This window comes from Microcaecilia unicolor, chromosome 4 (assembly GCF_901765095.1).
Source record: "Microcaecilia unicolor chromosome 4, aMicUni1.1, whole genome shotgun sequence".
NCBI lineage: Eukaryota > Metazoa > Chordata > Amphibia > Gymnophiona > Siphonopidae > Microcaecilia > Microcaecilia unicolor.
This window is the reverse complement of record NC_044034.1, coordinates 232704252-232717204: the sequence shown is the minus strand read 5'-3', so window position 1 is coordinate 232717204 and position 12953 is coordinate 232704252. Positions and strand designations below refer to the sequence as shown.

Sequence of the window (12953 nt, the reverse complement as noted above, 5' to 3'; positions counted from 1 at the left end):
ATAATGCACTGAAGAGACTGCACATGCAAGACAATCCTAGTACAAGTGATTGCTGGAATGTATCTTAGAACATTCTTGGTAGAAGCCTCTGCACAGGAATTTATTTAGAAACCTTGTCTACCAGGACAACACTTTACTTTGAATTACGCCTTCAAGCTGCAGGATGGAAATCTGAAAGCATTGTGTCCAAATTTTAGTTAAAATAAGGTTATACATATTTTGTTCTTCTAGTACAAGCCTACTTTGAAAAATGATCACCGATTCTGGTTTTAACGTTTGTTTATTCTTATTTTAAAAAATGTATACCCCACTTAACTACTAAGTGGTTTACAGCAGACCAAACCTTGCCTGTGGTGTAAATATACTCTCATCTTTTCAGATTTTTGTTATGAGTATCTTCAAGATTTTGATCTGTATGCAATTGATATTTGACCTACTCATTAAGCTGCATTAGGTGTTTAATGCAGGTTTTAGCAAATTTCTTTGTAGCTCATGTTGAGTGTTTAATGTGCAATCGGGAAACATGGAATAGGCAGGGACTGTGCCTTGTAGTTAATGCAGAGGCCCTTACTGTTTGTTTGCCGCATTAGCTGCTAACATAGACCTGTAGCGTTCCATGTTAACTGCTGTGTTCACATGCGATGGTAACCATTGCTTTCCCCTGGCAGTATAGTTGACTTAATAACCCCCAGTTGCTGTTGAAGTGGTATTGCACTTAATACCCTTTTAATTTTGCTTGATAATACATTCTCTGGATTCTGTATGGGCGCAGATCCCAGATCTGTGCATAAACTAATTAGTCAATTAGGTATCAATTATTGGAGTTAACAAGCACTTGGCAGTAATTAGGTGATATATGTGGATCTGCCCTATTCTATAACAAGCGTGCCTAAATTTCATAGCATGCAACCCCAAAGGGGGCATGGCCATGGGAGGAGCATGGGCGGGTCAGACATATTTCCAAAAATTAGGCATGATGTTATAGAATACCTGTATTTGCATGCCTAACTGCCATCAGTTGGGCGCTGGCATTTATACTAGCCTTTGGCAGGTGTAAATGCTCATGCAGTAGCCTAGTATCCTATAAAGGACACTCGGCACAGTGTCCTCTTTACAGAATATTAGCTTATTTCAGATCATCGCGGCATTTAACTTTGGGTACCATTTATTGAGTATTGACCAATATATGCCAAACCTTAGCAGAGGTTAGTAAATAAAACTCTTTTAAGTTGTCGTAGAAGGGTTACATAGCACTTCCACATGTAAATAACAGGCTTACATATGTAAATGGTCCTATGCATTTTAAGCATAGTCTATTTTTTTAAAAGGTGCTACTTAAAAGACATTTTATATTCGCTGGACATGCAGTTTTGAAGGAGGCTTTGTTTGGGCAGGCCTGAAATACATGCATTAAAAAAAAATTCCAGTTAGCATTTACACCTGGTGTGGGGGGGTGTGTGTGTTTGTTTGTGTGTGTGTGTGTGGTTACCTCTGGTGTTTTGCAGTCCTCTCCAAAAAGCTGGAAATTAGGGATTTGGAGTTGGTTCCTTAATTGACCCTCCCTGGATGTTCAGCTCCTTAACATCTAGCACTTAAATTGTGTAGAAGGCAAACTCTGTAGCTTAAATTTAAGAGATATAATCAAAAACTTTCTCGGGTACTGGCCAGGGAGAAACCCCCAAGGGTCCTAACAGTTTCTCCGGCTCCCAGCCTCTTTCTCTGAACTCCCAAAGTCTTTTGTCAGTGCTAGAGAATGACCCAGGGATGGGGATGAGGACAGAGCTCGTGGGGACAGATCCCATGGAGCCAGGGCATGAATGTGGCCAGAGCCCACGGGGATGGGGACAAGCTTTGCCCCCGTGTCTTTTTCTACTTTGAAGTCTGTTAATGAACTGGACTGTTATTTATATTTGTTTGATTGCAGACAGTATTTTTATTTTTTTAGAAAAACAAGCAAACATGCTGGCCACAGCTAGCAAAATTTGCATGGGAGATCCTGTATGTTCTGCTACCAGCACACTTTCTAAGAAGACATCTTATCTTCTAGTGTAGGAGGAACTGTGAAAGACAGGAGAGCTAGACTGAATCCTGAGATTGTTGATGACTTCTTATTCATCCACAGATTAAAAATTCATAACAGTGCTTCATAGGATATATTTCTCTCCTCTAGGGCATACAGAACAGGTTGCATTTTGTACCCCTGGACATTTTAACAGAGTGTGCTCGTTGTTGTGTTCTAATTGTAATTTATACACAACAGTTGCACAGCATATTGTTCCATTTCATATGATTTAAATATAAAATCATAAGTGTTCGAGGCTTCTGCAGATCAGAACAGAGCCCAAGGGTACGGGGCCTTCGTGGACGGGATGGGGATGGAGACGGGGCCTGTGGGGATGGAGACAGACCCAACGGGGACAATTTTATCCCTGTGTCATTCTCTAGTTAGCCCCGCTCTTGCCACCTCCTTTGTAGTCTCTTACCTGACTATAATCACCCCAAGCAAGGTTCTGGGACTCCCCTAAATGTGATAGTGGGGACTAGACCCAAGTAGTCTTATGGTAGTGGCCTGAAAATACCATCTTTTTTTCAGGGAGATCTTTCTCAGTGACAGGGCATACACCCCGTCACAGTGGTAGACTACATTGCTCTTTTGGGGCATGTGATACTAAATTTTTTTTTTCTTGTAGGCACAAATTAGGAAAAACCCTGCAATTCTTACATCTAGGCCCATGTTGAGCTCAATTAAGGTACACCTTCAGATTTGCATAGGTGTCCCATAGTGGGAAATGGGTTTGAAATCTATTTATAATCCCCAGGTACAAAATAAGTACCGTTTTGATTGTAACCACAGAAAGGTGGTATATCAGATCCCCATCCTCTTTCCCTGTGATATTTAAAAATGGCCAGTTTAGAGTCCATAAGTTATGATCTTTAAAATATCAAGTTTGAATGTATCAGAAGAACTGTACTATTTTTAAAACAACTTTTGAGAAGCAAGTGGTGTTCTGAGAAAAAGTAGTAATTAATGTTCGGGAGCCTAATCTTAGGCTCAGACATAAAGGAAACCTGTTTTTCAGGTCATGCATCATACATCTGAATAGGTTTTGCTTATGAGCTCATTTTTTTGTTTGATGGTGGGGAGACACATAGGAGTGTTTCAAGTGTTTAAAATATTTTGATTAAAATATGCAGAGCCATAGAACTATATAAACTTTGAGCCAGGGATATGAAAAGCAAAGGAGGGAAGGCAAATGTTATTTAGAACAGCTTGAGAAAACGCCTGTGGCTTCATTGTCTCTGTGAAACCAGAGAAGACAAAGGCATGGGCAATTGGGCCTTTCTCTCATGATAGAAAATGTAAACCATTAATATGGCTTCCTTGGTTAGCTTGTGTAGTACTGAATTTAAAATGAGAATTTATACTATCCATGTGAACTTTGATGATTTCTTTAGTAATCTGTTTTGAAAAACAGAGTAAAAAGGTCAGGCACAGTTTTCTTTCATCTATAGGCAAATCAACTCTTGTCATAATTACCTAGTTTTGGGTTGTTTGTGAGATTCTTGATCTACCACTATAAAGTGGTTTACATATTACATATAGGTAATCATGGTAGAGTGTAAAGAAACAGAGCCTTTTTGACTGGTGTGGCTAAAAGGCATTCGGAAACAGCAGTCATATGGTGGTTCTATTGCTATCGTATCAGTTTTGCCATATATATATATATATATTTATCTCTATGTGTTTACCAATTTTAAAGGCAGATACATAGAGATACTATGACAAAATATAGCTTATTTTGATGTTGAAAATGACACCTCTAAAAACATGCAAGAACAGAAGGCTTTGTTTGGAGGGGGCTGTTGGGTATTTGTATGAGAACAAAAGAAAACTAGGAATAGAAAGGCGGCATACATGGCTGACTTTTGATTCTGGTTATGCAACAAAGAAAAGCTGTTCAGTTCTTGCTCAATGTTGATAATGTAAGTACATTTAACATGCTGCTGTTTTTAATTATATCTTTGTATGATTAATAGTACAGATAAGTGCAATTGTTTGGGCATAGAAGATTCTGTTCCCAACTCCTGGCCTTTGCAGGAGCACCTATTCTTGTTGAATTAGTTGCACTCTGAATTAGTGGTTTTTATCTCTGTAGACTTTGGGCAGAAGCATGCTGAGAAGGGACAGAGAGGCTTGGCGAGGCTGGGATTATATATTTAAAAACAAAACAAAACAATTTAAAAAAAATTTCAACTAACTTTTTTATACTGTGGTCTGGATCTCACTTCTAAGGGGTGATAAGGACAGTATGGCTATTCTGTCTTTTTTTTTTTTTTTAATCAATTTTCAACCTGCATTTGATTCGTTGCAACTTATTTCACATTTTAAAAAAAGTACATCTGTACTTTCATTTGTTCTGTTACTAATTTTATCAATAAAGCTTGTCATTTTTTTGTTTATTAGTAACTTTGTTTCACTTTTTCTCCGGCTTTTTGTAATTCATTGTATATGTCCTTGAGCAGTAAAAGCAGGATGAGTTTTGGACTGCTGCTGTGCAGTAGATGTTAATTAGGCTTCCTCCTTGACAGCCTTTGAAATATCTTTCGGCTTTTTGTTTCCTCCATACCCCTTCCCCCATTAGACAGAGATATGACCATCAAGCACATGCCAGCGTGGCCCCGGATATTCAGTGCTGGTGCTCACTGCTTGCTGAATATTGATCAGATAAAGTTCTGCTGCGTTTTGAAATTGTCCTGCATATTGGGAGGGATTGAAAAAGGGCTAGTCAGTTTTGAAGACACTGATTTTGTCAACAACTGAAAAATATGGGTGTGTTTCAAACTAGAACATGCTGGGGCAAATAAAATATGAAACAATTACTCAGATCTACTGAGGCAGCAGAAAGGGCAAGTCAAAAATCAAAACCAGTTTAGCTACAATGGATATTCAGTAACTTAAGTGCAATTGTTCCCATTTTGTTAAGTTATCAAAGCAATAAATATATGTATATATTTTGTGGTACTTACAAAATCCTCATGATGATACTACTACTACTACTTAACATTTCTAAAGCGCTACTAGGGTTACGCAGCGCTGTACAATTTAACATAGAGGGACAGTCCCTGCTCAAGGAGCTTACAATCTAAAAGACAAGTGAACAGTCAGTCCGAAAGGGGCAGTCAAATTGGGGCATCAAATAGGCACTCTGTACCACCAAAACTTCAATTTTCATTTAAGAAAACTTCGTATACATACTTAATATTAAATGCAATTGGAGAGAGCTTCTCGGCATTTTGTTTGTTTTATTTTTTTTTTCTTTAATGAAACAGCAAATATAGGAAGCTTGAGTTAGAGCCATGTGCTGGCATTTTGCATACAGTTTCCTAATGTAAGCCTAGCTCAATACAATAAGCAAATAGCAGACAAATTGCTACTGCATTAAAAAGTGTGCACTGTCAGAAAACACAGCACACACTGCTATTCTAATGTGAAACCATTGTTGCACTGAAGAATAAAATATCTCCTTTTCTGTCAGTGCGTAAGTAGCGGTTGGTCACACAACTATAGGAAGCGAGACATTAAAAAAATTTCTGCAGCTTCCTTTGTTTCCTCCTTCCATCTCAGCCACTACTCGGACTCACTGTGTACCTTTTTTAAGTAAGGCGGCAAAAATGATGCTCTTTTTTTTTTTGTTACATTTGTACCCCGCACTTTCCCACTCATGGCAGGCTCAATGCAGCTTACATGGGGCAATGGAGGGTTAAGTGACTTGCCCAGAGTCACAAGGAGCTGCCTGTGCCTGAAGTGGGAATCTTATTCTTTCTGCCTGGCGAAATTTAAAAATGGCGGTACCTGACCCCCATACTGTGTATTGTGGGACACACCACATGGGATCAAGTGCCTCCATCTTGAAAGATGATGCAGGAGTAGGAATGAGTGGGCATGGTTCTTGCCTTTCTACTTAAAGGTATGTGGGGGGAAGGGTGGAGGGTGGCGTGGCTGTTAGTGGGGCAAGGGGGCTACTAGACCAGGATTCAACAAACCTCAGACACCATGTCACCGTGGTGACCAAAAATTTGGACGTGGCGCTTAGGATTTGTAGCATGAATATACTAGCAGTTCACTCTGAGGTGTGGAAAGCAGGCAGCATTAGCAGAAGGCTTTCTTCCCTTTCTTGTCAGCACTTCCAAAGTGTGTGTGCACTTTTTTTTACTCTCTTCAACCCAGCTTGGCATGGATCAGAAGCCTACGAAAGAGTGGCTGCGTATCAGGCCACTGCCTCCTCTTCCGCTGCCAGTATTGAATGTAAAATTTGAACCATGTCGTTAGTCTTGCATTTAGCACCAGAGCAGCAGAAAAGGAGGATGTATCCCAATGACACAGCTCCTATCCTCCTTTTTCTCTTTGTGCTCTCTTCCTCTGGTTGGATGCCCTTAGCTACTTTGCCTCCTTCCCCTTTGAGGACAAGTTAGTAAAGATGGCAAATCAAAAAGACCAAGTGGGAGGAAGCAGTGAAGTGAGGGAAGAGTTCCCCAGAGCTCAGGTCAACTGAAGCAGCACTTGTCACTAGTGCATCAGGAATGGAAGGCTGAGACAGCAGCCGCATGCAACAGTGGAAGAAGGAACTTGGATCTGTTTTGTCATCAATTGATGCTGGTGTGTTTCTTAGCACAGTGGGGGGGTTGTCGCACGAGGAGCAGTGCAAGGTTTGTGGCACTGTTACGAGGCTGGTCATCATTGGGAGCAATGTACTTGTATGGTGGAGTACCATTCATGTTATTTAAATGTGAGCTCCTGCTGAAAGCAGTAATTGCCACTCTCATTGTGGTGGCCACTGAGGAAGCTCAGGATAGTCTGTGCTGCTGTTAAAGTGAAGGCTTTGCAAGGGCACAGGTGGACTACAGAGGGAGGGAGGCTGAGACGCTGGGTCTCTGTGCAGTGGAGAGGGGGGATGGAGAGTGCTGGGTATCTGCCTTGGATGAGGAGAGAGAGTGAGTATCTGCTGTGGGGGGGGGGGGAGAGGGAGAGAACTGGTTGTTGCAATAGTGGGGGGTAAGAGAGAGCCGAGTGCCTGTGCTGGGGGAGGGGAGGGGTTGTGAAGTAGGAGGAGAGAGAACTGGGTGCTGGGGTGTAGGCATGGGGGATGTATGTGAAAGAAAGCTGGAGGAGAGGTATGGAGGGATTTGGCTAAGGGGGAGTGGTCATTGGGAGACATCTATAGGGGTTGTAGGCCACAGGAAGATATATGAGATGTTATGGGGGCATATCTGGGAAGAGGATGAGGGCAATGATTGAGAGAGCTTATGGGGGTTTGAGAGAGAGCTACAGGGGGTGTTTATCTGAAGAAGGTTGAGAAGACCTCTGTGGGGGAGTGTACACTGAGGGGGGAGGGAAAGACAGAACTATGAGAATGTGTGTTTACTAGGAGCACGGTTGGAGAAGGCATGGGTGGGGGAGGCTTGTTGGAGGACAGGGAGAAAGAGAATGTTGGTGGGATATCCACCTTGGAAAGGCATCTCACATATGGAGCCTTGTTTATCAGGAAGCTATTGGCACACTAGCCCCCTTTACTCCCCCAGTGGTCACTGACCCCCTCCTCCCAAAGATGTGAAAGAAACAGTAAGCCACATTAAGCCTGTAAGGAGGTGGGAAAATGTGGGATACAAATGCAATAAATAAATAAAAATACCAGCCTCTGACAGCCTCAGATATTAATACAAGTTCTATTAGAGCAGCAAGCAAGTCCCTGGAGTAGCCTAGTGGTCTGTGCAGTGCACTGTGGAGAAGGGGACCCAGGCCAATAATCCACTCTAACTGGTACACTTGTGGTGGAAAGTGTGAGCCCTCCAAAACCCACCAAAAACCTACTGTATTCACGTATTGTAGTGGTGTACAGTTGGGTACAGTAGGTTTTTGGTGGGTTTTGGAGGGCTCACTATCAAACATATAAATGGCAAGTGACCGACTCACCTGCAAATGCGCAGTAGAGACTTCCCTCTCTGTCCCGCCCTCGCGTCAAGACGTGATGACGTCAGAGGGAGGAACAGAGGGGGAAATAGTGTCGGACTGTTGGATGCTGCCGCCTGGAAACGAACATCGCGCGCACCATCCTCCACTCTCCCCCCATCCCCGCCGCCGCTCCCGCCCCCTCCGTATTGGGCCCTCTGCAATGACCTGACAGCGCCTCTCACCTCCGTGTGGAAGCGCTGCAGGCAGCAGCAGAGCGATCTTCTGCTGCCTGCAGCGCTTTCACACGGAGGTGAGAGGCGCTGTCAGGTCAGCGCAGGGGGCCCGGCACGGAGGGGGGAGGGAGTGGCGACAAGGAGGGTAGCTGGAAATCTCACCCGTTTTAATGGGCTTAATGGCTAGTACAATATAAGGAAGCAATGGTGAGGTGTGTACCTGAGAGCTTTTATGTGAAATTCCTTCAATGCCCCCTAGGGTGCGCCACTGCTCTGCTGGGATGTTTGTGTGGACAGTCTACTAAGAATGCTATTTGAAAATTGCTTTATTTGCTATTTAGATTTCGGATGTTTTGAGTAAACGTCCAAAGTCAGACATAGAAGTCATATAAAAAAAATGTTTGGCTGAAATTAGGGAACACATTTAGACACACTAGCTATCTTGAATATCTGGGCAACTCTTCTCTACTCAAATGTTTGAAGATTCAAGGCTGGTTCTCCCTAACTGCGAGTTTAATGTAACCATTTTTTAAATGTTCTATGTGTGGGCAGGGTTGGAATAAGCTTATTTGCAAAGTGCATTCTGAAAAAAGCATAACTCTTGAGACACTCTTGGAATTGTGTCTTTTATGAGTTTTATATATTCATCACCAGTGCATGACCATGTGAAATACACTGCCAATTACAAATTTGAGCCAAATGTTAAATGAAAAACATTCATCAATGCATCATGTTTTGAAGACACCTAGAAAAAGAACAAAAAACAATTCTGTTCTGTCCTCGATACATGCTGGTTGCATTCCCATCAAGAGCTGCACAGATACTAGGTCAATACAAGTATGATTTATCTGTAAATATTCCAGTTGAATTTATGGAAAAGATAGTGAAGTTACAGGGGTAGAGCAGGACTTCTGAATCTGAAAAGGGAAATTATGCATATCTGATAATTTGTTTGCAGTTGGACTAGTAATTTTTCAATTCATATACTTTAGAAACAAATGGAAAGTCTCTGTTTTCCAATCAGATTATGTTTTGTTTATAGGAAGGCTTTTTATTTTGAAACTGTATAGTTTACTAGCTTGTGCTGTTCTTGCTTTCATGACCTTATTTCATTTTATCCCATTTTTTCTTTTAGATTTCACCCTGGACAAGGACTGATACTATACCCACAAATGGGAGATAGACTGGATATTATTTGCCCAAAAGTAGATTCCAAAGCTATTGGCCAGTATGAATATTTTAAGGTTTATATGGTGGATAAAGAGCAAGCGGATAGCTGCACCATCAGAAAGCACAAGACACCTTTGCTTAACTGTGCCAAACCAGATCAGGATGTTAAATTTACGATCAAGTTTCAGGAGTTCAGTCCCAACCTCTGGGGCTTGGAATTCCGAAGAAACAATGACTATTACATCATATGTAAGTATGTAACTTGTGTGCATGTTTTTTTATTCATACTGTTTAATTCCTTGTATTATAGTGTGTGTATCGTAACACGTTCTGCATTTACCCCCTGAATTCTGAAAACTTGTTTGCACAAATTTGCACATACAAGTTATAGTATGATAGTTGTGTGTGCAGCTTTGATAATTGTGTTAATTGGATCTAGCAACCAGTTATTGACTTAAAATGGTGTTAATTGGCACTAATTTAGCATTTATATATGCAACTGCCCATAGTCACTATTCTAAAAGTTGCATGTGTTTCCAAGTGTAACTGAGGTGAAGGATTCTGTTAGTTTGTGGGTTCTGTATAGGAATCTGTAACAATCAGACATGTTCTCTCTCTTTCCTTCCCCTCTCCCCACCCCACCTGGAGGTGTACCGATGTGTAGCACTACAGTCATTCTAGAATTTTCTCATTGATAGGAGTCATACTGCACCCACCATTGGTCTTGGTGCTGGTAACATGGAGGGGCATAATCGAAAGGGACGCCCAAGCTCGCAAAACATCCTGGTGGAGGGGGGGGGAAACCGGTATTATCAAAACAAGATGGACGTCCATTTTTTGTTTCGATAATACGGTCGGGGACGCCCAAATCCTGAAATTTAGGTCGTCCTTGTTCACACATACTTTGCCATGTTTTTCAGAATCTAGGTGCACATCTACATGTGAATGATATTCTGGTCTTTTTTTTCCCTTTAATAGTAACAGTCTCAGATTCATGTATGAAAGTAGCCAGCTTTCTCCGAGGACAAGCAGGCTGCTTGTTCTCACGACTGGGTTGACGTCCACGGCAGCCCCCACCAACCGGAACAAAACTTCGCGGGCGGTCCTGCACGCAGGGCACGCCCACCGCGCATGCGCGGCCGTCTTCCCACCCGTGCACGACCGTTCCCGCTCAGTTATTTTCTATTTTGCGCTGGAGAGAGACGTGTTACCGTCTCTCTCTCTATCAGCCCCGGAAACCGGATTGAGTTTTTTCTCTTTACGAACGCGTTCGCGTACTTTTTTCTTTCTTCTGTAAAAAAAAAAAAAAAAGAAAAAGTTTGTCCCCTTGTTGTCTTAGCCGCAGGGGCACCTCGTTGTGGCCTTGTGGCCGCGCGGTCGTTTCTTTTTCAGGTGTGCTTTTCACCGCCACCATCGACAACTTTGACTTCGCCGACGCGATTTTTCCGTCGATGTCCTCGAAGGTCCCGAGCGGATTCAAGAAGTGTGGTGGGTGCAGCCGGCAGATCTCGCAAACCGATACCCACGCTTGGTGCCTCCAGTGCCTTGGGCCGGAGCATAATACCAAGACGTGCACCTTGTGTCTCGGCTTGCGGAAACAGGTGGCGAGGCAAGTTCTTCGGGACCGTCTTTTTGGAACTTGCGCTGGCCCCTCGAAGTCGACGGCCGGATCTTTGGTACCGGTACTGATGTCGACGAAATCGGCACCGACCCCAGGAGTACAGGTACCGTTAGCCTGCCGGCGACGGCGAGGTTGAGCGGCCGCACGGGCAATCGGCCCCGGCCACTCCCTCTACCCAGGGCCATCGGGACCGAACCCTGTCAGACCCGATCCCTCGAGGCCGGGGGGGGTCCTACCTCCTCTTCATCTCTACTGCCGAGCGCCGATGACGGGCACCGAAAGAAAACCAAGAAAGCACCGTCATCGGTCGCCCACGGCGTACGGGACTACCAGCTCCGGCGCCTCGAGAGATGATTTGACGCCGAGGAAGTGGCAGTGCTGAGAGGAGCGTTCCCCCTCGGTTGAAGAGGTGTCGCTGCGTCAGTCCATGGGTGCTTCGGTACCGTCTCCTGGACCTGAGCAGCTTCCGGCACCGACACCCACACCGGCCCCCCTGCCTTTCCTGACAGCGGGCCTTGACGAGTGCCTCTGAGCCATCCTTCCAGGGATTCTGGAAGGGCTGATGCGCCAGGCTTTGCCGGCACCGGGGGTGCTTGCACCCCTGGCGCCGTTGATGGAGGCGCCGGTGTGCTCTAGCCCAATGCCGAGGCCTCCGAAGCCGCTTGTGGCACCGGTGTCGACCGCCACGCAGGTGGAATCCCTGTCGATGGAGGGAGCTTCATCCCCGCTGGCGCGGGAGTCCACTGCTCGACGCTATCACCGGGGACTTGGTTCCTCGCAGTCGAGACGGGCCCGGTTCAGGTCTGAGCTGCAAGAGCTCATGTCCGACACCGAGGAAGAGGCCTCGTGGGGGGAGGAGGAGGACCCCAGATATTTCTCCTCAGAGGAATCTGAGGGCCTTCCCTCCGACCCCACTCCTTCACCGGAGAGGAAGCTCTCGCCCCCTGAGAGCCTCTCCTTTGCCTCCTTCGTCAGGGACATGTCTATTTGCATTCCCTTCCCCGTGGTCTCTGTGGATGAGCCGAGGGCTGAGATGCTCGAGGTCCTCGACTATCCATCACCACCTAGAGAGTCTTCCACGGTGCCGTTGCAGAATGTCCTCAAAGAGACACTGCTTCGGAACTGGCTGAAGCCATTATCTAACCCCACCATCCCCAAGAAAGCGGAGTCCCAATACAGGATCCACTCTGACCCAGAGTTGATGCGGCCCCAATTGCCTCATGACTCGGCGGTCGTGGACTCTGCTCTCAAGAGAGCACGGAGTTCGAGGGATACCGCCTCGGTGCCCTCGGGGCGGGAGTCTCGCACTCTGGACTCATTTGGGAGGAAGGCCTACCAATCTTCCATGCTCGTGACCCGCATCCAGTCATACCAGCTCTACACGAGCATTCACATGCGGAACAATGTGAAGCAACTGGCGGACCTGGTCGACAAGCTCCCTCCGGAGCAGTCCAGGCCCTTTCAGGAGATGGTCAGGCAGCTGAAGGCGTGCAGAAAGTTCCTGTCCAGGGGTATTTATGACACCTGTGATGTGGCATCTCGAGCTGCGGCCCAAGGTATAGTGATGCGCAGACTCTTCTGGCTGCATGCCTCTGACCTGGACAACTGCACCCAGCAACGACTGACTGATGTCCCTTGCCGGGGGGATAACATCTTTGGCGAGAAGGTCGAGCAGTTGGTGGACCAACTACACCAGCGGGAAACCGCTCTCGACAAGGTCTCCCACCGGGCGCCTTCAGTATCCACCTCAGCAGGTGGACGTTTTTCCCGGGCCAGGCAGGCTGCGCCCTACGCCTACAACAAGCGTAGGTACACCCAGCCGGCCCGAAGGCCTCCTCAGGCACAGGGACAGTCCCAGCGCGCTTGTTTCCGTCAACAGCGTGCGCCCAAGCAGCCCCCGGCGCCTCCACAGCAAAAGCCGAGGACGGGCTTTTGACTGGATCCATGGGAACATAGCCGCCATCAAAGTGCCCGTACC

The 12953-nt window shown here is 45.4% G+C and overlaps 1 protein-coding gene across 3 annotated transcripts in view; it reads left to right on the top strand.

Moving 5' to 3' along the window:
* EFNB2 (ephrin B2) overlaps positions 1–12953 on the top strand; it is a 67577-nt gene that overhangs the window by 14360 nt on the left and 40264 nt on the right. For all 3 annotated transcript variants that reach the window (XM_030201312.1, XM_030201315.1, XM_030201314.1), the window contains exon 2: positions 9320–9603. In XM_030201312.1, coding sequence (XP_030057172.1) covers positions 9320–9603 — 284 coding nt within the window. The remainder of the gene's footprint in view (positions 1–9319; positions 9604–12953) is intronic.